At 38.9% G+C, this 26490-nt stretch overlaps 1 protein-coding gene across 1 annotated transcript in view; it reads left to right on the top strand.

The window, feature by feature from the left end:
- LOC126336983 (transcription initiation factor TFIID subunit 5) overlaps nt 1-26490 on the top strand; it is a 65115-nt gene that overhangs the window by 21834 nt on the left and 16791 nt on the right. The window contains exons 4-7 of the mRNA XM_050001220.1: nt 819-1015; nt 10957-11155; nt 17441-17560; nt 21875-22020. Of these exons, the coding sequence (XP_049857177.1) occupies nt 819-1015; nt 10957-11155; nt 17441-17560; nt 21875-22020 (662 nt within the window). The remainder of the gene's footprint in view (nt 1-818; nt 1016-10956; nt 11156-17440; nt 17561-21874; nt 22021-26490) is intronic.

The following is a 26490-nucleotide window of genomic DNA, read 5'->3' as shown; positions in this document are numbered from 1 at the left end:
TATATGCTGTAAACTGAAGACAATACAGAAATTACACCATGAAATAAAGAGCAGTTTACATCTGTCCTGAATCTAGACTCGAGAAATCGTTATAATTTCATGGTGGTTCCCTATTAATTGAGCTTTGTTACATATTATATACATATTTAATGCAACAATATTTCATTCACTTGTCTTGCATAATGTGACCTTCTGATGAAAAAAAGTTAAAAAAATGCTGCTAATTATTACTTAGGCTCCCCACAATACTTGATAGCGACTTACTGTAGATACTGGACTACTGTCAGTGAAAAATATACCTGTCTCCCCTACACAGCTTTCAGATCATTCTGCAATATTTTACAGCTTCCTGTAATAAGTTGGTGGAATTATAATAGTACCAGCATAAAAAGTTTAACAATTATCTGAGTATTAAATTGTGCATTGGTGCTATATGTATATTGATTTTTCAGTTGGCTTCATTAATTTTAATTTAAAACTTGAGTAAAAAACTACCTTAGTCAGCATACATCTCTTCTGTTGAGGTACTCTCTGATATGTTTGTTTGATCATGGCCTATTTGTTATGTATGTAATTTAATGAAAAATTTTCTTAAACCAGTGGAACGTATTTTATAACATTTAGGCAAAGTGAAAGGATGTGAGTGAAATAGTGGCAGTGATGGAAGCATGCACAATGTGTTTTATTTTTCAGGGGTTGTTCTCTAGTGTGTATTTCAATCAGTCTGGCTAATAATATATTATAGTCCCTTTTTCATTATTTCATAAAGAATTATAATCATGAAAGTTGGGTCTAACAGAACTGTTACCGGTTCACAGGTCAAGTGAATTTATTATCAGAATGTCACGTGATACCCTTTCAATCTTGAAAAGACACCTTCAAGAAAAGAAACACAGTGTTGTCCTCAATATCATACAAGAACATTTGTATTTTGATATGTACGAAGGTGTAGCTCGCAATAAGCAACAAATTGAAGCCACATCTGGAGCAGTAGTAGGGGAAGCAACACGGCAAGGTATTTCATTTTAGCTATAAAAACATTTATTTAGGCAGCTTCGATTACATCATAAAATATTTCTAGTTGAATAGTTCTGAGAGTTATTGCCGAGTTATCTTCCATACAAAATTCGCGTGATGGCTACATATGATTTTTCAGTTGGCTTCATTAATTTTAAATTAAAACTTGAGTAAAAAACTACCTTAGTCAGCATACATCTCTTCTGTTGAGGTACTCTCTGATATGTTTGTTTGGTCGTGGCCTATTTGTTATGTATGTAATTTAATGAAAAATTTTCTTAAACCAGTGGAACGTATTTTATAACATTTAGGCAAGAGTAAGACCTAGTTTCAGCAGATTTTAACAAATCTATTAGTGTAATATGTTATATACTGTTTTTGGCAACATGCCTTGTAACCAAGATATGTTTATGTAATGACATCACCTTCACAAACGTCACATAGCTGTACCAATATTTTATGTATTGCATAAGGGAGGAAAAATCATCCTGCAACTACCAAATATGTTTAGTTAGCTTCCTCTGTTGTGGGGTTATTCTCTTAATGTACTGTTGGCAAAGTTCTGTGTTTAGGGGTGTGGATTCATAAGTACTATAGTATTATTAATTTCTTGTCCAGCATATGGTGCATGTTGATGCAGATTCCACTACTGTAGTATTGATTTGGAATAAAATACCAGCACCAGCTATGCTTTTGGTTTTGCTTTGTAAACCATGACCAGTTTTGGTCTCCAAGGTATGTGCAGGTGTTCTGTGTTCCCTCAGAATGTCCGACATATACCAGTGGAAAATGGCCTTGAGGGGTCAGAACTGATCTGTTTTTTTACAATAAACAGTGGAATGGGTGCTGGAGTTTAGCTCTAAAGGAGCGGACTGCTCGAAAGTGCCCAGACAGAGGCTGCGGGAGAAGGGTGGAGATTATATAAAGTCGGCATCCATCAGAGAGTAATCACACAACAAGAACGCCTGAAGATGGCAAGAAGTCAGCTTGCCAAAATATCGCACCTTTTGGACGATGCTACCCGGCTGAATACCTGAGAAATTTTCAAGATTTCTGTACGCCAGGAAAAACTCAGATCACACTTCAAATACCTCTATGGGGAGGAGATGCACTGCAAAATCAAGAAGCTGGACGAGCTTCGGAACAGGAAGGAGTGCCTTTTGGCCTCCCTTGTCTTACTTCTGAGATGCTGAGAGGACCAAATCATTCCATCTTTTGCAAAGGTCACTCATCATATCAGAAGTGCAGCCACCAACTGGATCACCGGAAGAGCTGCCTGGCCCTGGTCAGGCAGAGGATCCGGTACACTCGATGCAGACTCGACAAGACCTCTGGAGAACTCTTCTCATGCCTCTTGCAGCTTGCCTCGACACTCTCCCCTGACTCATGGGTGTGGGTAGATGCAGTTAGTTGGTCTCAAGCCAACAGTGCTTGGGAGTCGGCCACCTGCAGACAAACTGCAAAATACGAACGTCTTGCAGTTAAACTGCCGCAAGAACCACCACAGAGAACTGTCATCAACTGTACAGGGAAATTAATTGCCGTTACTACCTTATCCATACTTGGGCTGAATTTCGCACCAACACCGACAACATTACCAACAGAACAATTCATCAGTATGGTGGAACAGGCTGCTCTTGCACTTCCACGTGATGCTGCAGAGGAAATACGATGGGAAACATGCCATGTAGTCACCAGGGCGGCTCCTCTGGAGCCAAACATCTCCAAGGAAGAGAGGAAAGCACTGAAGCGCCTCCGAGAAGATTCCTAGACTGTCATCCTCCCACCAGATAAAGGGAATTACCATGTAATGTATACAAGCAAAAAAATGTATGACCTATTAGAGGACAACACCTACCATAAAGTCAAAGATGATCCTACCAATAGAGTAAAAAGGAAGACTACTGAGCTTCTCCAGCACACTTTCGAAGATAAGAAGATGATGAAGAAACTTCATCTATGAGCAGCTGCACCTCCTAGACTACACGGACTACCTACAGTCCATAAGGATGGATTGCCTCTCCACCTGATTGTAATCATCATTGGAGCAGAAACATATGAATTAGCAAAACATCTGATGCCGATACTCAGTCCCTTTGTGGGAAAATGTCAGCACCACAACAGCAGCTGCACCTCCTAGACTACACGGACTACCTACAGTCCATAAGGATGGATTGCCTCTCCACCCGATTGTAAGCATCATTGGAGCAGCAACATATGAATTAGCAAAACATCTGATGACGATACTCAGTCCCTTTGTGGGAAAATGTCAGCACCACAACAGAAACTCCTCACATTTCGTCCAACAGCTCCAGAACTTCCGATTGAGCCAAGAAGACCTTACGGTTACCTTTGAGGTGGTATCCCTCTTTACTAGGGTACCTCTAAGAGACTCCCTAAGCCTCAAAGGAGAAAAATTCGGACCAACAGTAATGAAAGTTTTCGAATTCGTACTTACAACAAACATACTTTCTGTTTGATGGGAACTGCTGCGAACAAACAGATAGAGTAGCGATGGGCTGTCCGCTATCACGAGTAGTGGCCAATAGGTTTATGGAGGCTTTTGAAGAAGCAGCTCTCGAGTCAGCAGCCTATAAGCCCTCTTGCTTTTTTTATATGTAGATGATACATTCGTAATCTGGCCGCATGGACGACAACGCCTCCAAGACTTTCTGCAGCATCTGAACCCACTGCACCAGAATATCAAGTACATGATGGAGGTAGGAGATAACAATCAGCTTCCATTTCTAGATGTGCTCGTCAAGCGAAGACCAGATGGCACACTAGGACACAGCGTCTATTGTAAGCCGACACATACAGATTTGTACCTGCGTGCCTCCAGCTGCCATGCTGCTTCACAGCGAGAGGATGTTCTAAGCACACTGGTGTACAGACCACGTGAAATCTCGGACTGTGACAGCCTAGCAGCTGAATTGCACCACTTGCAGGCCGTGTTCCGGTTACAACAACAGGCAGATAAAATGCGCCTTAATACCGAAGAAGCTGAGACCGCAACCTTCTGTGGAGGAAGACAAACCAGTTGCGACAGTGATCATACCATTTGTCGGAAACACATCGGCAAAGATCGGCAGAATACTCAGAAAATATAATGTCAAGTGCGTGTTTCGCCCTCCATCCAAAACAGAAACATTATTAGGATCAGTCAAGAATGACTTAGGACTCCAGAAACCGGGAGTTTACAGCATCCTTTGCCAGTACGGGAAAATGTATATAGGCCAGACCATCTGGACGGTACAGGAGAGATATAATGAACATAAACACCACACAGACAATGCACAGCCAACTAAGTCCACTGTGGCAGAGCACTGCATCTCTCATGGACACAACATGAACTACGATGGCACAAAGGTGTTACAGCAATTGAACACCTCCTGGGATTGTCTCCTCAAAGAGGTAGTGGAGATCCAGCTGCATGATGAACTAATAAATAAAGACAGCGGTTTCCAGCTGAGCAAAGCCAGGGGTCCAGTTTTGAGTATGATTAAAACACGACAGTCTACACGGAAATCCGCTCCTGTCAGGACACCCGAAGAAGAAGAAGCATTGTCACCACGACAGCAGAGTTTTGCAAGCAGCCTCAGCCACGGAAGGTCTGCGGCCCATCACCCAGTGCCACCCTTCTCCCACCACTGGCCGTGGACGACTCGGAAGTGCCCAGACAGAAGCTGCAGGAGAAGGGTGGAGATTATATAAAGTCAGCATCCATCACAGAGCAATCAGACACCAAGAACGCCTGAAGATGGCAAGAAGTCAGCTTGCCGGAATATCGCGCCTTTTGGACGATGCTACCTGGCTGAATACCTGAGAAATTTTCAAGATTTCTGTATGCTGGGAAAACCTCAGATCACACATAAAAAAAAGGTGACACACCACAAAGGTCTCAACCAAATGAGGCAAAAATCGGTAGCTGTGATGTATATGTGGAGGTAAACAAATGATTACTATTACAGAAATATTGAATGATTTAGTCAAGAGAAAGAGCTACACAAATTGAGCAAGACAATAAAAAGTTGGTCCATGTCGAGCACTTACTTGGCTTAGCATTGATGGATAGAGTTGTTGGCTATCTGCTGAGGGATATCATGCCAAAGTCTGCCCAGTTGGTGCATTAGTTCATCAAAATCCTGAGCTGGTTAGAAGGTACTGCCCATAAGGTTCAAAAAATTCTTAATTGGGTAGATATCTGGGAACCTTTCTGGTCAAGGTAGGTTTGGCAAGCATGAAGGCAAGCAGTAGATACTCTCACTGTGTATGGGCAGGCTTATCTTTCTGAAATGTAAGCCCAAGATGGCTTGCCACATAGGGCAACAAAATGGAGCGTAGAATATCATTGACATACCATTCTGCTATGAATGTCAGACCATCACTCCTTGTTATCTTGCCGTATGGCAGACGACAGTCAGGTTGGTACCCCACCATAGTCTAGGGTGTCTTCAGACATGTCTGTGCTGGTCATCAGGGCTCAATTCAAAGCAGAACTCATCAGTGAAAATAGTTCTACTCCAGCCACTCTATGACATAGACAACCTTGTAGGTGGGCAACTAAAACTATGAGTATTCATCTTGGGTATTAATAATCACTTCAGCTGATTTGGAGAAGCAAGCCCTATGATACAATTTGTTTTGGATCCATCTACTGTATTGGAATTTGGCAGTTTTTAACCCATGAAATACCGTCTTTTAGCAGTATTTTGTTTTTGACAAACAACGAATGTTGGGTAAAAGATTCTGAGGTTTTTGCTCTAATGTTCTAATCATACGTCACCTGAAGATGTGGCTTTAATGCCATGAAACTGTTAGTGGTACAGCAATAAAGGTCCAAACTACAATGGAAGTGATTATTAATACCCAAGATGATGACATAGAATTTAATCCACATTGTGACATAGTCTAATGCTGAGGAAGTATGTGCAACCTTGTTGTTTAGTCTGGCAGTTAAATATAGATGAAAATGTACTCTCCAACGTTAGAATTTGAACAAGCTAAGCATAGTTATAATACCCTTGCAAAAGAGTGTGAAAAGCTCTTTAATTTTCATGTGTTTTCTGTCAGAGAAATGGAGCACTTCTATTTTCCTTTTCATTAAATTCCTTTTGTTACATAATTTTCATTACATAATTGCAAATATCCACAAAGTGGTTTCCATATAATTTATCCTATCTCTAAAATCTGACCAGTAAGCTAAAGTAGAGTATTATTTTATTACCCTCCTAATGATTATTGAACTTGGTTCTCTCTTCACTAATAGGTTTATTTTACAATTCATTTTAGAAATTACTCTTCCATAATGATAACCTCTAGTCATGTCAGCACAGTGTGATATACACAAGCACACAAACTGTCTGTCCACTGCAAAATTTTTTACTGGGTAACAGTAATGAAGATGTTTCTTCCACAGCCATCGGGGGTGCCATGGTAACATTTAGTCTCAAGTGTCACATGGTGCCTCCAGGGATGTTTTTCATTCTTTTAACTCACAAACCAACATGAAAACTGCTACTTGCCTGGTACCTCAACAGCTTCTTGAGATTTTATCTTTCAGTCACAGTATTCTGATTCATCAAAAATACATATGACATTAGCCATAATTACTGTTGTTATAAGAACAATAGTTTGTGACACTTTTGTATCCTCAGCTTTATAAACAGATGTAATAACAGCATATATTTGGGTTGTTTTGGGGAAGGAGACCAGACAGCGAGGTCGTCGGTCTCATCGGATTAGGGAAGGACGAGGAAGAAAATCGGCCATGCCCTTTCAAAGGAACCATCCCGGCATTTGCCTGGAGCGATTTAGGGAATCACGGAAAACCTAAATTAGGATGGCCGGATGCAGGATTGAACCGAAGTCCTCCCAAAATGCGAGTCCAGTGTGCTAACCACTGCGCCACCTCGAACAGCATATAGGATCATGTCTGAAAACTCAATTTAACAAAGAGACATGTTTCAGGTGTGAGCCAATGTATTTGCTTATTTCATTACATCATAATTTCAATAGCTTTACAAAAATATCTCCTATGATAGTAGAGGTTATATTTTCTATTGAGGATCTTATTTTTTGTGTTTTATTGGCAGTAACAATTGCAAAAAAGATTCGGTTAGTTCATGGAAATTATGTTTATGTTTCTCTGCAGCTTGACTTTAGTCACCAGTGCAGTTTATTTCACTATTACAAATAAAATATGGTAGTTATGAAGTCAACTATGTTTTGCTAATCAACTCTGTCTATGTTTCATATTACAATGCTGCAACTGTTCTGCTTCACAGGAAAGAAAACTGACAACATGTAAAACAGCTATAGATATGTCAGACTGCTCACCATAGTGTGCTCTATATTCACCTAAATTTTTACCTACTGCAAAGAAAACCAATAATCAAGAAAGGGAGCAAGCTGACTATAGAAGTGGGTGCAGTACATGGAACACTTGCAAGTCTTGAAAGAAATTACTGCATTGAGCAATGTGTATAAATTTCTGTGTTGTCTATGATTGTACATCTTAAGAAAGTTTAGACTCAGTTTCAACAAAGTCTGTACTAACAGCCTGTGAGAAATATGGCATTGATTCAACTTATCACAGTATACTGAAGAACACGAACACTGATGAGCCAACACATTATGACCACTGCCCACCACAAGACTGACTGTCTGCCAGTGGCATTTTGCAGATGTGATGCGTTAAGGGAAGTATAGAATCAGAGCAGAGATGAATGGGGAGAGGTTCTAGCAATGATAAGGGCTACAAATGGGGAACTGGGGCAGGTCTGATGAAAGAGTACAGTAGTGATGCAGAGACAGGTGTTTTGGAGCACATCATTCAGCGCACATTGTTGAACATGAGGCTTCAGAGTAGACGACCCCTACCTATTCACATGTTGATCTAACAATATTGTCAAAAACAAAGATTCCAAGACTTACTAAGTGGGAAAGCGCCGGTAGATAGGCACAATGAATAAAACACACAAACACACACAGAGAATTTCGAGCTTTCGCAACCGGCGGCGCTTCGTCAGGAAAGAGGGAAGGAAAAGGAAAGATGAAAGGATGTGGGTTTTAAGGAAGAGGGTAAGGAGTCATTCACTTGTACGAACAAAAAGAGAAAGTAAGATGATAGAGAAGATTTCGAAATGCAACAAAGACCAAATAAATGATGATGTAAATAAAATATTTTATTTACATCATCATTTATTTGGTTTCTTTCTATTTTATTAACAATATTGTCAATTACAATTGTTATGACCACAGGATAATTGAGTTTGGACCCTGCAGAAATGGAAATGTGTCACCTGGTCAGACAAATCATGTTTCTTGTTGCACCTGGTTGATGATTGTGTTGGGATATGCCATCATCCAGGCAAACGACTACCCCGAACATGCACTGTGAAATGAACACATGTCAATGGTATCATTATGCTTTGGGGGACATTCCCTTGCACTTCCATAGGGACTGCAGTGATAATCAAAGGCACCATGGCATCTGTGAACTATGTGAACTTTCTTGCAAACTGTTGCAACACTTCATTCTTGATCTTTTCTCCAACAGTGATGGCATCTTCCAGCACCATAACTGTCTATGCCACACGGCCAGACTCATGCTAAAGTGGTTTGAAGAACACAATAGTGAATTCATGTTGATGTCTTGACCACCAAATTTACCTGCCTGGAACACAATGAAACATCTGGGAAACTATTGTGAGCCCACAAACTGCAGCCCATAATTTGTGGAAATTGTGTAATGTGTGCACGGATATCTAGTGCCACCCACAAACCTACCAAGGACTTGTCGAATCCTTGTCACTGAGAATTGCTATGTACAGGGTTCTAGAGGTGGACCAAAGCACTATCAAACAAGTGGTTGTAATGTTTTCATTCATCAACGAATGTTACACCTTCTAGTAGACGTACAGAGCAAGAGCAAGGTAACACTATGGTAAAGTCTGTGAACTCACAGTGTGGAGAAAATCTCTGTCCAGTATTTGGTTTTCTGTAGTTCCCATAAATTCCTCGAAGCAAGTACTGAGATTTTTTGCTTTTAAAAGAACAAGACCAATTACTTTCTCCACTCTTCCCCAATTTTACTTTTTAAACTTGTGTTCCATCTTCTCTAATGATGTCCACCCCGACAGCTGAGTGGTCAGCATGACGGATTGTTGTCCTACAGGCCCAGGTTTGATTCCCGACTGGGTCAGAGATTTTCTCCGGTCAGGGACTGGGTGTTGTGTTGTCTTCATCATCATTTCATACCCATCTGGCACGCAGGTCGCCCAATGTTGCGTTGAATGTAACAAGACCTGCACCAAGGCGGCCGGACCTGCCCCATCAGGGGCCTCCCGGCCAATGACGCCAAATGCTCATTTCCATTTTTTTTCTCTGATGATCCACCAACAGAACACTAAAACCTATTTTTCATGTTCCTTCCACTGCACATTGCAGAATGGTGAGAAATTCAGAATTGAAAGAGAAATCAACAAGTAAATTCCATATCAAATATAATCCTAATCACCAAAATTATTTGCAGTAGTCCTAGAGGAAGTTTTCAAACCCTTAAACTGGAAAAATAAACAAGGAATTTGAGCTGTTGGTACATATTTGAACCACTTTCTTTTTACTGCCAATTTTCTAGTTTTCATCTCTAGTGCAGATAAACTTTAACAAGTAAAGGAATGGTGTAATGGAGCAAGTTTGAAAGTAGAATGCAAAATCATTTGTAATAATCCAAAATTAATGTATAAGTAAAATTACAAAAAGTAGGTAGCAAAAGTTAAATATTTTGTCACAAAACCAGCAGATGAGTTTTTGTATTTAGAGCAACAATTGGACAGACAACAAAAGTAAAAACTGAAGAGCAAAAATTGGTTGGAGTATTTTTATAAACTAGACATAGTTTTCAAAAGTAAACTGTCCATGTGCCTGAAAACAAAAAAATTACAATCAGTATGTATTACTAGTTTTGACATATGAGAATGGGACAGGGACTTAATGCAAAAAGCATTCGAAGACAAAGAGTTGATCAGTGGGCATTAGAGACACACATGTTTGCAATTACAAGGAGAGAAAAATGGACTGGGGAATGAACTGAAGTGGAAGAGATAATGATGACTCTATTGAAAATGAAATAGAGGTGGATTGGATCGGCAGCCAGTGAATGAATGAATGAATGAATGAATGTTAGGTGGACCAAGAAAATCGTAGGTTGGATTTTAAGGGACAAGAAAAGTTAGAGAATGTGAGTTGGTGAAAGATAGCCGGATGACGTTAAAGAACCTTGCAGAACAATTATAAATGCCAGTAGTTAAGACCGTAATAGACTGAAAAGTGTAGATGAGGCTCTTACAGTATCTATCTTTAAGAGAAGACGCATTAAAATGCCTTATGTCCTGTCAGTTTTGGAATTGGTGGAATTGTTTGTGTGGTGGAGATTGATTAATGAATGGCATGCTCTTGGATATTCTGCTGAGTAGTTGTTTCCATTTTATGCACATCAATTCACACTGCGTGGTGGAAATTGATTTGCAGTAGACACAGTTTTCTCATTGTTTCTGGCTTAAGCCAAATGTTTTACGAAAGATACTTTCTTTCATTGATTTTACATGCAGTGTAAAAAATTATGTTGTATTCAATAGGCATTTTGGAGACTCATTTTATAAATTAATTTGTATGTGGGAGTCTTTTCGTTGTGCCTGCCTGCAATTCAATTTGTCACCTTCATGGTGAGTGGCAACCTATCATTTTTGTTATTTGTTTAAATTTGTTTAATAGTATTTAAGATTTTTTAATTAGACTTCTGTGTAATTATAACACTTACAATTATATGAAACTGGTCTTTCTGGCATGAAATCAGATTTATAGCCAAAGGTGTTTAGTACTTTATGGTGACACTGACGTTGAATATGACAGGTAAATGGTCCTTTAACTTTTCAGATAACAAAGCTAAGGTTTACTATGGATTGCTGAAAGAACCGGACATTCAATATCTACCAGTTGAAGAAGAAGAGGAAGCTGATGCAGATAATGCTGATAAACCAAAGAAGAAGAAACCAAAGAAAGATCCTTTGTTTTCCAAAAAAGCAAAATCAGACCCAAATGCTCCACCACCTGATAGGATGCCTCTTCCAGACCTGTAAGTATGTTTCTTTGTTAGTGAGCTTATATGCACTTATTGCAGTCATTTATATATCATTATATATTTTTATGACTTGGAAGATGATTTGATCAGAGTGTATAGTGTCCTGAAAAGAGGTTTCATGATATCCAAAATCAAAACACAGACCTAAATATAGTCAGATTAAATCAGCTGATGCTGAAGACTTCATATTAGGAAACGATACACTAAAAGAAGAAGACAAAGTTTGCTGCTCGGGTAAAAAAATAAAAATAAATAAATAAATAAAATAAAATAAAAGTGATAGTGGCAAAAATAAAGAGAATATAAAATGTAGACTGGAAGGAAGCAGATGGAAAACAAGATCCAATGAATTTTCTTGGTGTTAATGAAACTAAATATTGTGTGATGATTGTCAAGTAAGAAATCCTATGTTTGTCCATTATATGTAATCTTCCAATTTGGAAATTGAATGTCAATGAAAAGATATGTCTCAATCTCATTTGTTTCTCTTCACTCTCAGGCGTGATTTACATATTTGCAGTAAATAAAATTTTGAGATATTTGTTCTAGATTAGGCTTAATAAAATCAATTCATACTAAAAAGACACACACGCGCGCGCGCGCACACACACACACACACACACACACACACACACACACACACACACACACACACACACACACACTGGTCATACCGGACTTGAGAGTCCATTACCGCAGCAACGTATTTTCGCCATCTGTCCCTGTTTTGGGCTATTTCCTTCCATTCACCTTCAATACCTAGGCTTCTCAAATCAGCCTTCACATTGTCCTCCCATCTACGCCTTGGTCTCCCCACAGGACGTTTTCCCTCTAAGTTCCCTACCAGTTCTCTGCGCTGCCCTGCCCTCATCCATTCAAGCCATATGACCCGCCCATCACAGCCTACGTGATTTAATAATACTGATTATGTCAGGGCTTGGATAGAGTTCGTGAATCTCTTCATTATGCCGTTTTCGCCACTCTCTGCTAATGATATCCCTTTTTGCTCCGAAAATTTTCCTCAAAATTTTGTTTTCAAATACTCGAAACGGCTTTTTATTTTACACAGTGAGAGACCAAGTCTTACACCCATACAGCATAACTGGTAGAATAATAGTTTTGTGTATTCTAATCTTTAAATTCCTAGACAATGTCCGTGATGAAAGTAATCTATTCAGTGAGAAGTGGCACACATTTCCCACCCGTAATCTCTTCTTCAGTTCGGATTCAATCTCATTTCTCGAAGTGATGTCTCCAACTCTTAACATTTCCTGATCTACTGCTGTTGGCATTCCAGTAGTAACCAGGTATTTAGTTTTGTCTTCACTTATCCTTAGACCTACATCTTCACTAGCCTTGATTAACGCATTCGCATTTGTTGTTACAGATTCTTTCATATCGCTAATGATGTTTAGATCATCTGCATACCCTAATATCTTAATATTTCCATTTAACTCCCCACCCTCTGAATTATCTGCTGCCATTCGTACAGTATATTCTAGTACTAAATTAAAAAGTAGTGGAGACTGGGCATCTCCCTGCTTAAGACCATTCTTTATTACAAATTATTCTGACTCCAATTTCCCAAAGTGTACTCTACCTTTTGTGTTTTTCAAACTCGCTTCTTTAAGTCTAACATACTTCTTTGGTATTCCAAGTTCCAAAAGAATTCTGTACAATTTTGATTGCAATACTGAATCATATGCTTTTGTAAAATCTATGAAAAGATTATGAACTGGTTTATTGTACTCCCATTTCTTTTCCAAAATTTGACGCAGGATGAATATTTGGTCTATAGTTGATCTGTTCCTCCGAAAGCCAGCTTGGTAATCCCCCACAATTTCATCTGCATATGGTGTAATCCTGCTTAGCAGAATATTCAAGAAAATTTTGGAAGTTACTGGTAATAGCGATATCCCTCTATAATTACTACAATCCATTTTGTCGCCCTTCTTAAAAATTGGGATCAGAATTGACTCCTGCCACTCTTCAGGTATCATCTCTGAGTTCCATACTTTAGTTATCACTTTGTGAACTACTTCCACCAATTTCTGTCCCCCATTTTTAACTAATTCTGCAGTTATGCAATCTGATCCTGGTGCTTTATGGTTTTTCAATTTGTTGATTGCATCTCTTACTTCCTTTAACATTGGCTCAGGTATCTGGGGTTCTGCTGTATATATTTCGTATGCCTGCTCATTTCCTGCTTCCTGGTGTACATTTAATAGATGCTCAAAATACGCCCTCCATTTACTTAATATAGCACTAGGGTCTGTCATTATTCCCCCTGGAAGTGCATTTGTACTAGCCTTGAACCCCTTCCTATACCCATTTATGCCTAGGTAAAGTTCATTAATGTTTTTTGTTTTACTGTTTGTTTCCATTTTTTTATTTGATTGTTCAAATAATCCCTCTTCTTTGCCCGTAGCCTACGACCAACTTCACTTCTCATTTTCAAGAACTCCTCTCGTATTCTGTCTCCCATTCTATCCCAATCTAATCATGCTTTTCTCCTTTCCTCTACCAATTTCTTGCATTCCTCATCAAACCACGGTTTCCTCCTGTTCTTCTTAATTGTACCTATTGTGACCTTCACTGCCTCTTTGATATTATTCCTCACAGTGACCCACTGTTTATTTACATCCTCGTCTTGATCTTCATGTGTCCTGAGAACATCAAACCTATTCGAAATTTCTATCATGTACCTTCTTCTAAAGTTTTCATCACTTAGCTTGTCAGTGTCGAACCTAACAAGTTCTGCATTGTGACACCTTGATGGTGCTGTAGATAGCCGTTGGTGAACTTTGGCAACTACAACAAAATGATCAGAATCACAGTCTGCTCCCCTGAAAGTCCTAACATTTTCTATAGTAGTGTGCCGTCTCCGATCTACAAGAACATGATCAATTTGGTTTTGGGTGTGTCCATTCGGAGAGACCCAAGTTGCTTTATGAATGTCCTTCCTTTTGAAATATATGCTCTCAACAATCATGTCTTTTGAAACAGCAAAATTAACCACCCTTGTGCCATTACCATTCGATATGTTATGCAAACTTTCTTTCCCAATTGTAGGCCAGAATGATTCTTCCTTCACTATCTTTGCATTAAAATCACCTACAGTTAATTTTGTATCGTACAAGGAGAACTCATCCCACAGTTGATCTAGTTCTTCATAAAAGCCGTCTTTAACAGCCTCTTCAGTGTCCTCAGTTGGTGTGTGTACATTAATTACTACTAGTCTATTCCACCTGCCGGAAAACACTATAACTGATAGTCAGTCACTAATGAACCTTATATCTCTGTTTACGTGAAGTACGTTTCTCTGTACTGCGAAACCTGTTCCGAAACTGTGAGCTCTTGCACCTCCATAGAAAATGTATAGTTACCCCTCTTTATGCTACTCTCCCCCTGCCACTGAGTTTCTTGAATAGCTGTAATATCTACATCATGTCTATCTAATTCGTCTAATAATGTATGGAACGTTCCTGGCCTGTTCAAACTTTTATCGTTCCATGTTCCCAACCTGAAAGTTCCTTTAGGCCTGAATCTCTTCGAAGTAGGTTCCGCCCGGAGATCCGAATGGGAACCTAGTTTACCTCCGGAATATTTTACTTCAAAGGAACTCAAGCCCGTTAATGTTGCCAATTCTTGATGAATAGATTTGATAGTAAGAGAAGAAGAAACAGGGATGGTTCATCACGCCATTGCCTGCTCCCCACCGACTGTCCGCGACTGCTTATTTTTTGTATTCGCAGCTACCCTTCATATCTGAAGGCCGTATCCCCTATCCACAACCTGGGGACGTGCTGTGCCATGGTGCCTTGCCAATCCTTTTTCTTCATCCCTCTCTCTTTCCCTTGTACCCTTGTGCCAAAAGAAGAGCCACTGGCTCCAAAAGCTTGCACATTTCAATATCCTTTATATGTGTTTTCTCTTGCTGCCACTAGGTGAGTTGATTTTTTTATCTATCCATATTATACAATATGATAAATTATGTTTGCATTTTTAGCCTCAGTCATCAGGTTTTATCATTTAATGTTTTGTGTTCCTGAGAGAGATTGTTTGTGTTAGCCTTCTCTAACAGTATAAACATATTCAAATCAGTGTTACCATAAAGTATTAAACATTTATATTTATAAATCTGATTTCATATCAGAAAGACAAGTTTTAGTATAGGTGTCTTACTAGGCACTGTATAAATCAAAACAAATATATTCAGTCACTAAGGTTTATAATTCTGTTTCATCAGAGGTATAAACCTTAGTGGCTGAATTTATCGAAAAATATTCATGGCTTTTAGAATTAAAGCTTTACAGATATCCAGTGATTTTTTCCTACCTAGTACTTCAGTTGTTTCAGCCATGTTGAGTGGTATCTGCTAATTCAGTTATTTTATACTTGCACCTTCTGACAGGTACACTCTTGAGTATTGGATGAGTATCTGTCTCATTGCACTAAAGAACAGAAAGAACTAAGTGTTAAAAATTATGCAGGTGTTCTAGAGAAAGCAAAATGGAAATTTTATATATTTATTCAACTAGATATATGCAAATGAATTGCAGCAGTGTTGTTGGGGAGACAAGAAGAAAGGGCAGATAAAAATACATACTATGCCTAAATTGTAACAATAGAAAACTGTTGGTACAATGTAATATATTTGAATAAAAGCTCATAAAATTTGTAATTAATTTGGAGAGATCCACTTCAGTTGTACTAATATTTATCTAACCTTGACCAGTTTTGAGATTATGAAACCACATCTTCAAGTGTATGGAATTATAGTAGTTGGTAATATGTAACTTGTGGTCAGACAAGTCAGTGCAAGAGTTCCAACCATTGCAAGATGGCAGAAACTGTCCACTGCTGGGCAACCATATGGTAGAAACGCCAACCATTACAGTAGCAGCTGGTGTTCCTACTGTGCGACTGCCCAGTGGCAGAATGTGTCCATCAACGAGAAATGATTGGAACTCTTGCACTGACTGGCCTGACCTCATGTTATGTATTACCAGGTACTATAATGTCCTACACCTGAAGATTTGTGTATCAAACAAAATTTGTGCCTGGATTGAGGATGTCATCTTGGATGGCAAGTCATCAATAGAAGTAGAAGTAACTTAAGGTATGCCCCAGGAAAGTGTGATAGGATCCTTGCAATGACTTGGCAACAGCGGTTTTAATAACCTCAGACTTGCAGATAATGCAGTTATCTATAGTGAAATACTATCTGAAAACATCTACACAAATATTCAATCCGATCTTGAAGAGATTACAATTTGATTCAATGATTGGCAGCTTGTGTTAAATGTTCATTAATGTAAAATTATGCACTTTGCAAAAAGCAATAGTCTGAACAACATCACAATTGGAATCAGTCAAACAAATACCTGGCATTAACAATTTGTCGGGATCTGAAATGGAATGATTACATAGGCTCATTTTTAGGTAATGTATGTTGCAGACTTCGGTTCATTGGTAGTACTAAGAAAAAGCAATCAGTCTATGAAGAAGATCCATGTGATGCATCCTGAAATATTGCTCAGATGTATGGCACACATATCAAATAGAACTAACAGGTAAAACTGAATGTATACAGAGCTGGGCAAGACGAATGGCCACAGGATTGTTTGGCTCATGGGAGAGTATCACGAAAATGTTGAAAAACCTCAATTGCCAGATTCTTGAAGATAGACGCCAATTATCCTGGGAAACCCTACTTACAAAGAACTCCAGAATATAAACAGAATATAGCCTATCAGCTCTTGGACAGCCTTTAGCTGAACTTTGCAGCCTTGGCCTTTTGTATTGATTCCTGTCTCAATTTTCTATTTACAAAAAAATTGTGGAGTTTATGTGCAGAAGCTATGGACTTCCTACTAGGCTTCGTACATAGCTTTCAACCAAACTACTGAGCAAGGTGGCGCAGTGGTTAGCAAACTACACTTGCATTTGGGAGGATGAATGGTTCAAACCTGCATCCAGCCATCCAGATTTAGGTTTCTGTGATTTCCCTTAATTGCTCCAGGCAAATGCCAGGATGGTCCCTTTGAAAGGGCATAGCCAAATTCCTTCCTCGTTCTTGATACCATCCGAGCTTGTGCTCCGTCTCTAATGATCTCATTGTCGATGGGACGTCAAACTCAGTCTTCGTTCCTTCCCTCTTTCCTTCAATCAAACTACAATTTTCAGGGTTACTTTGTACTGGACTTTTTCTGTTTGTTAAATGAATAAAAATGTGTATATACCATTGTCCTTATGAATGTTTTGCATTATTTCCAGGAAGGATGCAGACAAAGTAGAGAAGGCTAAGGCTATGAGAGAGGCTTCAAAACGGGTAACTTTAGGTCCAGACTCACTTCCATCCATATGTTTCTACACATTACTAAACTCTCACAGTATGTAAGTATCATAATAAAAAGTAAATATCTGTTCTGTTAACTCTACGTATTGTTGTAAATTGCTTATTTTCATATTAAGACGTTACTGCTAATAATGTGATTCAGATGGAAGTATTTTACACCCTTCTGTTGTGATATTCAATGTTTAAGAACCAGAACTGTTTCTTTAAGAACTAGACTGAAGAGAATAAAGACCCTAGAAATTTTACAGCTTTGACATTGGGAACTCCTCCTATATAATTACTGACAAAAAACAGGCTATATACTATGCACTTAATGTATCCTTTTTTTTACCTCTCTTTCCCTCCATCATATCTGGTTGTAAATCACCTCCCTCGTCAGCTTTTATATTATTTTTATGTTAACCCCCCTCTTCCCTTGCAAATAAATTGTGACAGTGTTTTCACTGAGTGAATAACAACTTCGTTTATTAGTGATACTAACAATAGCAGATAACTTTATTATTTTTTGAATCTGAAATGCATTATTTTTGGCTGTGAGTACTGTAGTTTTTAGCGAAAAATTCGTCAATATTTAAGCCTATAAACTCTAATGAAGAACTGTGAAGGACTTTTCTAAAGTTGAAACTAGAAATGCTGGTGACACATTGTGATGTGAAATTAAGTAGTAGTCCATTCATGGCAAAATCTTGCAGCAGATACCAGTGTCACATAATTGACATTTGAAATTTGGGAAAGGAGCCATCCCAAATGTGTGCAATAATCTACAAAGTGCTTGTCTTTGCTGCTGCAAAATAAAATGATTTAACTTCACAGAAAAGAATTCTACTGATTCACATGATTTTATAATCTTCAGTGCATAAAACTTACTTCCAGATATTGTATGTTGACACAATATTGCCTCTGATGTTCAACATATCTGAGTCAGCATTAACAATCAGCAGTCCAGTAATTAATATTTCTTAGATTCACGTCTCTCAGAATGTCCAGCGAACCTTGCAGTCTTGAAAAATTGATAAGAGCTGGAAATTTTCTAAATTTGGGAAAAACTTTTAATTTTATTCAAAACCTCAATTTTTAAAATTTTGTCAGTGTATCCAGTCCATATTATTATTATCCAGTCCACATTATTATCAGTTTAAACCATATGTGACGTTTCAAATAGCGCTTGAATATTCAAAGAAAAATCTACATGTTGTACACGCACTACCTGTTTGTGATCCAATGTGTACACAAAGATTTATGACTGTTGTGTACCTGTTGAGCTGTCACATGAGGCAGAAATCCAAGGCAGCTGACTGGTCCTAGCACATGAGGGCTGGGGAGAGTGGGGAATTCATTACTTCCGAGTTGGACACAAAGCTGCTATGATGGAAATAACAGAAAGAACTAATACATTTTGTAAAAACACTTTATAGAGCTGTTTGTGCACAATTTAATACAATATCTGAAACTAAATTAACCCTGTTGTAACACTTGTTATAATAAGTGTTAGATCATTGCTGTGGCAGCAGTCAAAAACAAGATGTCATAGTTATGAAGACATGTTCCACATCATTACGAAGTGTCGTATTCATGATCTATGGAACAGGTATTAATCTAATCTAATCTACCAACTTGTACTGATATATATTGAACACACCTATGGGACAGAACGACTGCTCAATGGTGACAGACTGACATATTATTTTGGCTGAAGAAGATAGCCTTCAGTTTACCTTCGGGTTATCCACCATCTTGTGTCGATAAATCGATAGCTTGTGAATCCGTGTGTGGTCACCTCAGTGAGCAGAGGGGTAATAACCTTTAAAGCAGTGGAATGAATGCTTAGGCAGCCGGCAGTCACAGGGCGACAAAAGGTGCAGGGAAGCAGTGCTGTGGTGGAAGTGACACACACGAATAACAAGCTTTCATGGAGGCACATATATATAGAGATGTTCACAGTAAATGTGATGCTTATTTGTACTAATGAAAATAAATCAAGCCTGTTGTAACACAACTGTTCAGGTAGGAGCAGATGAATGAAATTTTAAACATTTATGATTGTGTTTAATTTTACAGTGTTAATACAGAAATCACTTTTAAGTAATTATTCACATCATCAATGTGCTCACCTATTTCCATCTTCATCCATTTGCAGCACTGCATGACATTTATAATAATATTTTTCACTTCTCCCTTTGTTAATGGAGTCATAGATATGGATGGACCAAGAGTAGCTTCTTCATTCATCATTTTTCCACTCATGCATCCACACAGATCAGCTTCAAACAAGTGACTGTTTACTGCATAATGACTACTTAGTTCAATGCCACACACTGTTTGAATCAAAACAAAAAAAATGCCTTATTGCTCAAAGATATATATTTTGACAAATTCGCTAATAGAGTTGATTATTTCAACATTGACAAAAGTCTTTTCACTGATTCTGCATTGCACATTCTTTGTACAAAGACAATATGAAAAATAAGGAGAAGGATGGTGAAAGAGGAAAGTATAAATGATTACTGAATAAACAAAAGCAAGCTGAAGTCAAAGAATTAGAAACAAAAAGAGTAAATATGTTGAACGAAACCTCAAAGATTTTGGCAGATATAGAAAATTTCAAGAAATGGTTTATTCATCTCTATTATGACAAATTTCTAGAGTTTGTTCATTTCAATCAGCAAGTAATAATTTAAGTCCACTGAAGAGCCAAAGAAACTGGTACATGTGTCTAATATCATGTAGGGTCCCTGCGAGCACACAGAAGTGCTGCAACACGATGTAGCACGGACTCGACTGATGTCTGAAGTAGTGCGGGAGGGAACTGGCACCATGAATCCTGCAGGGCTGTCCAAAAATCCATAAGAGTAAGAGGGGTGGAGATCTCTTCTGAACAGTGTGTTGCAGAGTATTCCTGATATGCTCAACAGTGTTCATGTGTTGGTGGTCAGTGGAAGTGTTTAAACTCAGAAGAGTGTTCCTGGAGCCACTGTGTAGCAATTGTGGATGTGTGGGGTGGCATATTGTCCTGCTGGAATTGCCCAAGTCAATCAGAACTCAAAATGGACATGAATGGATACAGATGATCAAATAGATCTAGACATATCAGGGGTCCCATAACACTGCTGCTCCACATGCCCCACACCATTAGAGAGCCTCCACCAGCTTGATCAGTCCACTGTTGACATGCAGGGTCCTTGGATTCATGAGGATGTCTCCATACCCGTACGTGTCCATCCGCTTGATACAATTTGAAACAAGACTCGTATGACCAGGCAACGTGTTTCCAGTCATCAACAATCCAAAGGCAGTGTTGACAGGCCCAGGAGAGGTGTGAAGCTTTGTGCTGTGCAGTCATCAAGGGTACATGAGTGGGCCTTCAGCTCTGAAAGCGCAATATTGGTGATGTTTCATTGAATGGTTTGCACACTGACATTTGTTTCTGGCTCAGCATTTAAATCTGCAGGAATCTGTCGAAGGGTTGCATTTCTGTCATGTTGAACAATTGTGTTCAGTCATTGTTGGTCCTGTTCTTGCAGGATCTCTTTCCTGCTGCAGCAATGTCGGAGATTTGATGTTTTATCGGATTCTTGATAGTCATGGTAAGCTCGTGAAATGGTTGTACAGGAAAATCCCCATTTCATCACTACCTTGGAGATGCTGTGTCCCACCTCTCATCCACTGACTATAACACCACATTGAGACTCACTTAAATCTTGATAACTTGCCGTTGTAGCAGCAGTAACCGATCTAACAACTGTGCCAGACGCTTGTGGTCTCATATAGGTGTTGCCAACCACAATACCGTACTCTGCCTGCTTTTATATCTCTGTATTTGAAAATTCGTGCTTATACCAGTTTCTTTGGCACTTCAGTGTGTGTGGGTAAAAACAGAATTTGTAATTTGTTATTTGATACTTTCCAGTATCTGTAAATCAAAATATAGTATTTAACATTTTATAAATATTTAATTCATATCTCTGATTTATATTACTAAGGAAACATTTTGTAATTAATTATAGATATTCTCATAATTATCAGTTATACTTTTGAAAGAAATGGTGTATTAGTGTCAAATTTAATAAAAAAGTAACTTGGAAAAAAATTGCCTTGAAAAACTTGGAAAAGACCTCGAATATGAAAAAAAATGACTGATCGCTGGACACTCCATCTCTGTAATTTATGAGTAATGATTTGTTGGTGAGGTTATATTTGATGGAAGTGCCATTTATCTTACGACAGCGTAATTTCTAGCTTACCACACTGAAGCAGTTTTGAAATAAGTGTTATGTTTGAAACCCACTTTCCTTTGAGTTTTGAAAACTTTAGTTTTTTATTTATATATTTATATATTGTTGTTGTTGATGCAGGGTCACAAGTGCAGAAGTTGCAGAGGACTCAAGTCTCTTGGCAGTTGGATTTGCTGACTCTGTGATAAAAATCTGGACCCTTGTACCTCAAAAACTGAGGGCAATGAAATCAGCAGAGCAACTACAGGACATTGATAGAGAAGCAGGTCTGAAGCAACTATAAGATATTGAAATTCTTGACATACATTTATTTTTTGAATTAATGGAATTTAATAAGACTTTTGCTTAATTGTGCACAAAATGAAATTATCAACTTATCCAGAAATCAGAAACATACCACCAGTAATTCATACTAAGATAACTTATATGTGATAAAATATCACATTGATAATTATCCCCCCTCCCCCCAGTTATGGTTTGTAATTACTATTCATTACTTCTACTCTTCTTTCCTACATTCTACATTCATACTCCGCAAGCCACCCAACGGTGTGTGGCGGAGGGCACTTTACGTGCCACTGTCATTACCTCCCTTTTCTGTTCCAGTCGCGTATGGTTCGCGGGAAGAACGACTGTCTGAAATCCTCCGTGCGCGCTCAAATCTCTCTAATTTTACATTCGTGATCTCCACGGGAGGTATAAGTAGGGGGAAGCAGTATATTCGATACCTCATCCAGAAACGCACCCTCTCGAAACCTGGCGAGCAAGCTACACCGCGATGCAGAGTGCCTCTCTTGCAGAGTCTGCCACTTGAGTTTGCTAAACTTCTCCTTAACGCTATCACGGTTACCAAATAACCCTGTGACGAAACGCGCCGCTGCTCTTCTTTGGATCTTCTCTATCTCCTCCATCAACCCAATCTGGTACGGATCCCACACTGATGAACAATACTCAAGTATAGGTCGAACGAGTGTTTTGTAAGCCACCTCCTTTGTTGATGGACTACATTTTCTAAGGACTCTCCCAATGAATCTCAACCTGGTACCCGCCTTACCAACAATTAATTTTATATGATCATTCCATTTCAAATCGTTCCACACACATACTCCCAGATATTTAACAGAAGTAACTGCTACCCCACTCCCTACACCAAGTGCCTATCCGCTGCAGATCTTCCTGCATTTCGCTACAATTTTCTAATGCTGCAACTTCTCTGTATACTACAGCATCATCCGCGAAAAGCCGCATGGAACTTCCAACACTATCTACTAGGTCATTTATATATATTGTGAAAAGCAATGGTCCCATAACACTCCCCTGTGGCACGCCAGAGGTTACTTTAACGTCTGTAGACGTCTCTCCATTGATAACAACATGCTGTGTTCTGTTTGCTAAAAACTCTTCAATCCAGCCACACAGCTGGTCTGATATTCCGTAGGCTCTTACTTTGTTTATCAGGCAACAGTGCGGAACTGTATCGAACGCCTTTCGGAAGTCTAGGAAAATAGCATCTACCTGGGAGCCTGTATCTAATAATTTCTGAGTCTCATGAACAAATAAAGCAAGTTGGGTCTCACACGATCACTGTTTCCGGAATCCATGTTGATTCCTACAGAGTAAATTCTGGGTTTCCAAAAACGACATGATACTCGAGCAAAAAACATGTTCTAAAATTCTACAACAGATGGACATCAGAGATATAGGTCTATAGTTTTGCGCATTTGCTCGACGACCCTTTTTGAAGACTGGGACTACCTGTGCTCCTTTCCAATCATTTGGAACCTTCCGTTCCTCTAGAGACTTGCGGTACACGGCTGTTAGAAGGGGGGCAAGTTCTTTCGCGTACTCTGTGTAGAATCGAATTGGTATTTCGTCAGGTCCAGTGGACTTTCCTCTGTTGAGTGATTTCAGTTGCTTTTCTATTCCTTGGACACTTATTTCGATGTCAGCCATTTTTTCGTTTGTGCGAGAGAAGGAACTGCAGTGCGGTCTTCCTCTGTGAAACAGCTTTGGAAAAAGGTGTTTAGTATTTCAGCTTTACGCGTGTCATCCTCTGTTTCAAAGCCATCATCATCCCGGAGTGTCTGGATATGCTGTTTTGAGCCACTTACTGATTTAACATAAGACCAGAACTTCCTAGGATTTTCTGTCAAGTCGGTACATAGAATTTTACTTTCCTAACTTTATTGTTGAACCACGGTGGGTTTTTCCTGTCCCTCACAGTTTTACTCAGCAAGTACCTGTCTAAAACACATTTTACAATTGCCTTAAACTTTTTCCATAAACACTCAACATTTTCAGTGTCGGAACAGAAATTTTTGTTTTGATCTGTTAGGTAGTCTGAAATCTGCCTTCTATTACTCTTGCTAAACAAATAAACCTTCCTCCCTTTTTTTATATTCCTATTGACTTCCATATTCAGGGATGCTGCAACGGCCTTGTGATCACTGATTCCCTGTTCTGCACTTACAGAGTCAAAAAGTTTGGGTCTGTTTGTTATCAGTAGGTCCAAGATGTTATCTCCACGAGTCGGTTCTCTGTTTAATTGCTCGAGGTAATTTTCGGATAGTACACTCAGTATAATGTCACTTGATGCTCTGTCCCTACCACCTGTCCTAAAGATCTGAGTATCCCAGTCTATATCTGGTAAATTGAAATCTCCACCTAAGACTATAATATGCTGAGAAAATTTATGTGAAATGTATTCCAAATTTTCTCGCAGCTGTTCTGCCACTAATGCTGCTGAGTCGGGAGGTCGGTAAAAGGAGCCAATTATCAACCTACCTCGGTTGTTGAGTGTAACCTCCACCCATAATATTTCACAGGAACTATCCACTTCTACTTCACTACAGGATAATCTACTACTAACAGCGACAAACACGCCGCCACTGATTGTATGCAATCTATCCTTTCTAAACACCGTCTGTGCCTTTGTAAAAATTTCGGCTGAATTTATCTCTGGCTTCAGCCAGCTTTCTGTACCTATAACGATTTCAGCTTCGGTGCTTTTCCACTGCTATCTTCATTTCTTCAAACCTGTTCTTTTAATTAAATATCCATGTTTATTACCGAACCAAACGGTACCAGTGATTAAGGCAGTGGATTCACATTTAAAGGGAACAGGGTTCAAATCCCCAGGTTGACATCCAAATTTAGGTTTTCCATAATTTCACTAAATCACTTACAGAAAAAGCTGGGATAGTTCCTCTGAAAAATCCAAGCTGATTTCATTCATGTCATATGCTATCTTACATTCTATCTCTGATGGTCTCACCATTGGTGAGACGTTAGACCCTAACCAGCCTTCCTTTTTTATCATGTTTATTTCCCTTTCCTTTTTCATATTTCATGGGGTTTCTTTTGATTCACTTCTTATGTTAGTATCATCTCATTTTATGCCCACCTGTATTACGTTACCACCAGAGAATTCAGTAATCAGTAGTACTTAGCTATCATAATGTGCACAGACCTTTGCCAAAGGTGTGTGTGGTGTTGAGTCAGGACTTTCATTGTTCAATTGAACCACAATGCCACACTGTAGTTTGAAAATTTGACTTATTACAATGGAATCATATGGTGGTCTATTAAGAAGCTGTTTCAAAACTTATTAAATGTTGTAGGACATAGAGAGATGGGTGTTTATTCAGCTGTCCATCAATATTAAATGTGAAGTCTGTTACCATAAAATCAAATTTGGATCTCATTGTAGTTTTCAGTTGTAAATTACAATTTAGCCAGAGCCCAAATAGTTCCAAAGGCTCAGTGTTCAAACTTCAGATCGTCTTAGGATTTTTTTCCCCTACAGTTAACATGACTTTCACACATGGCTCAGCATGTGTGAGTGGGGGGGGGGGGGGGGGCAGTGGGTTTGGGGGGGGGGGGGGGGGATGTAGACTCTGAGTTTGCTGCTACAATGACATTCCATAGATTACATTTTTCAGCCGACAGATTATTAATGAAATTTTGGTATAAGTTTTGATATCGATGGTAGGCTTTGTTCATATCTTTGCAAAACTGAAAAGATATTATTATATATATTTGGACTTCATATCTGTGGCTAAAATTGCGTTTATATTTGTAAAATCAGTTTTCTGTCCTTTTTGGTCTGTATTAAATAATTTTTTCAGAGATGGTCAGTCATACTTTTATGATCCTTTCTCCAGTATAATTTTAAAGTTCAGTGACACTTTCCACTATGTAACAACATATATATACATTGTAAAAATAAACCTTGAGATTGAATTTTATCGGATCCTCACACTAAATGACGCTCAGTATATTACAAACAGTGGATCCCCTAAGGGAATCCAGGTTGGAATACCAACAATTATGAAGGATGGATTGCTACTCCCTGTAAAGAAACCTAATCTCAACATTGAAATCTGCCTCTCCCATTTCATACCACCATCCAATCATGATCCCCCTCCTATCTAACCAGGAATTCCTTACCTCCACCGCGAGCTCCCCACTCTTCCCCAAGTCATTTCCTGAGACACCAATCTTTCAACAGAAGAAAGGACAGCCACACACAGCCCCAGAATCTCACATCCTCACTTAATCATCCTACCTGCAGAGAAAGGTTCCACCACTGTTATTATCAATCATAGTAACTACCTGGCGAAAAGCCAGTCCCAGTTTGCTGACTCCCCCACCTATAAACTCTGCCAGATTATCCTATTCCAGAAGACAAACATAACCTCCCGTTCCTGCTTAAAGGAACACTTCTAGTGGTCAAA

The sequence above is a fragment of the Schistocerca gregaria genome, chromosome 2 (assembly GCF_023897955.1).
Source record: "Schistocerca gregaria isolate iqSchGreg1 chromosome 2, iqSchGreg1.2, whole genome shotgun sequence".
In the NCBI taxonomy this organism is placed as follows: domain Eukaryota; kingdom Metazoa; phylum Arthropoda; class Insecta; order Orthoptera; family Acrididae; genus Schistocerca; species Schistocerca gregaria.
Note: the sequence above shows the minus strand (reverse complement) of the source record. Positions and strands in the feature narration are given on the sequence as shown.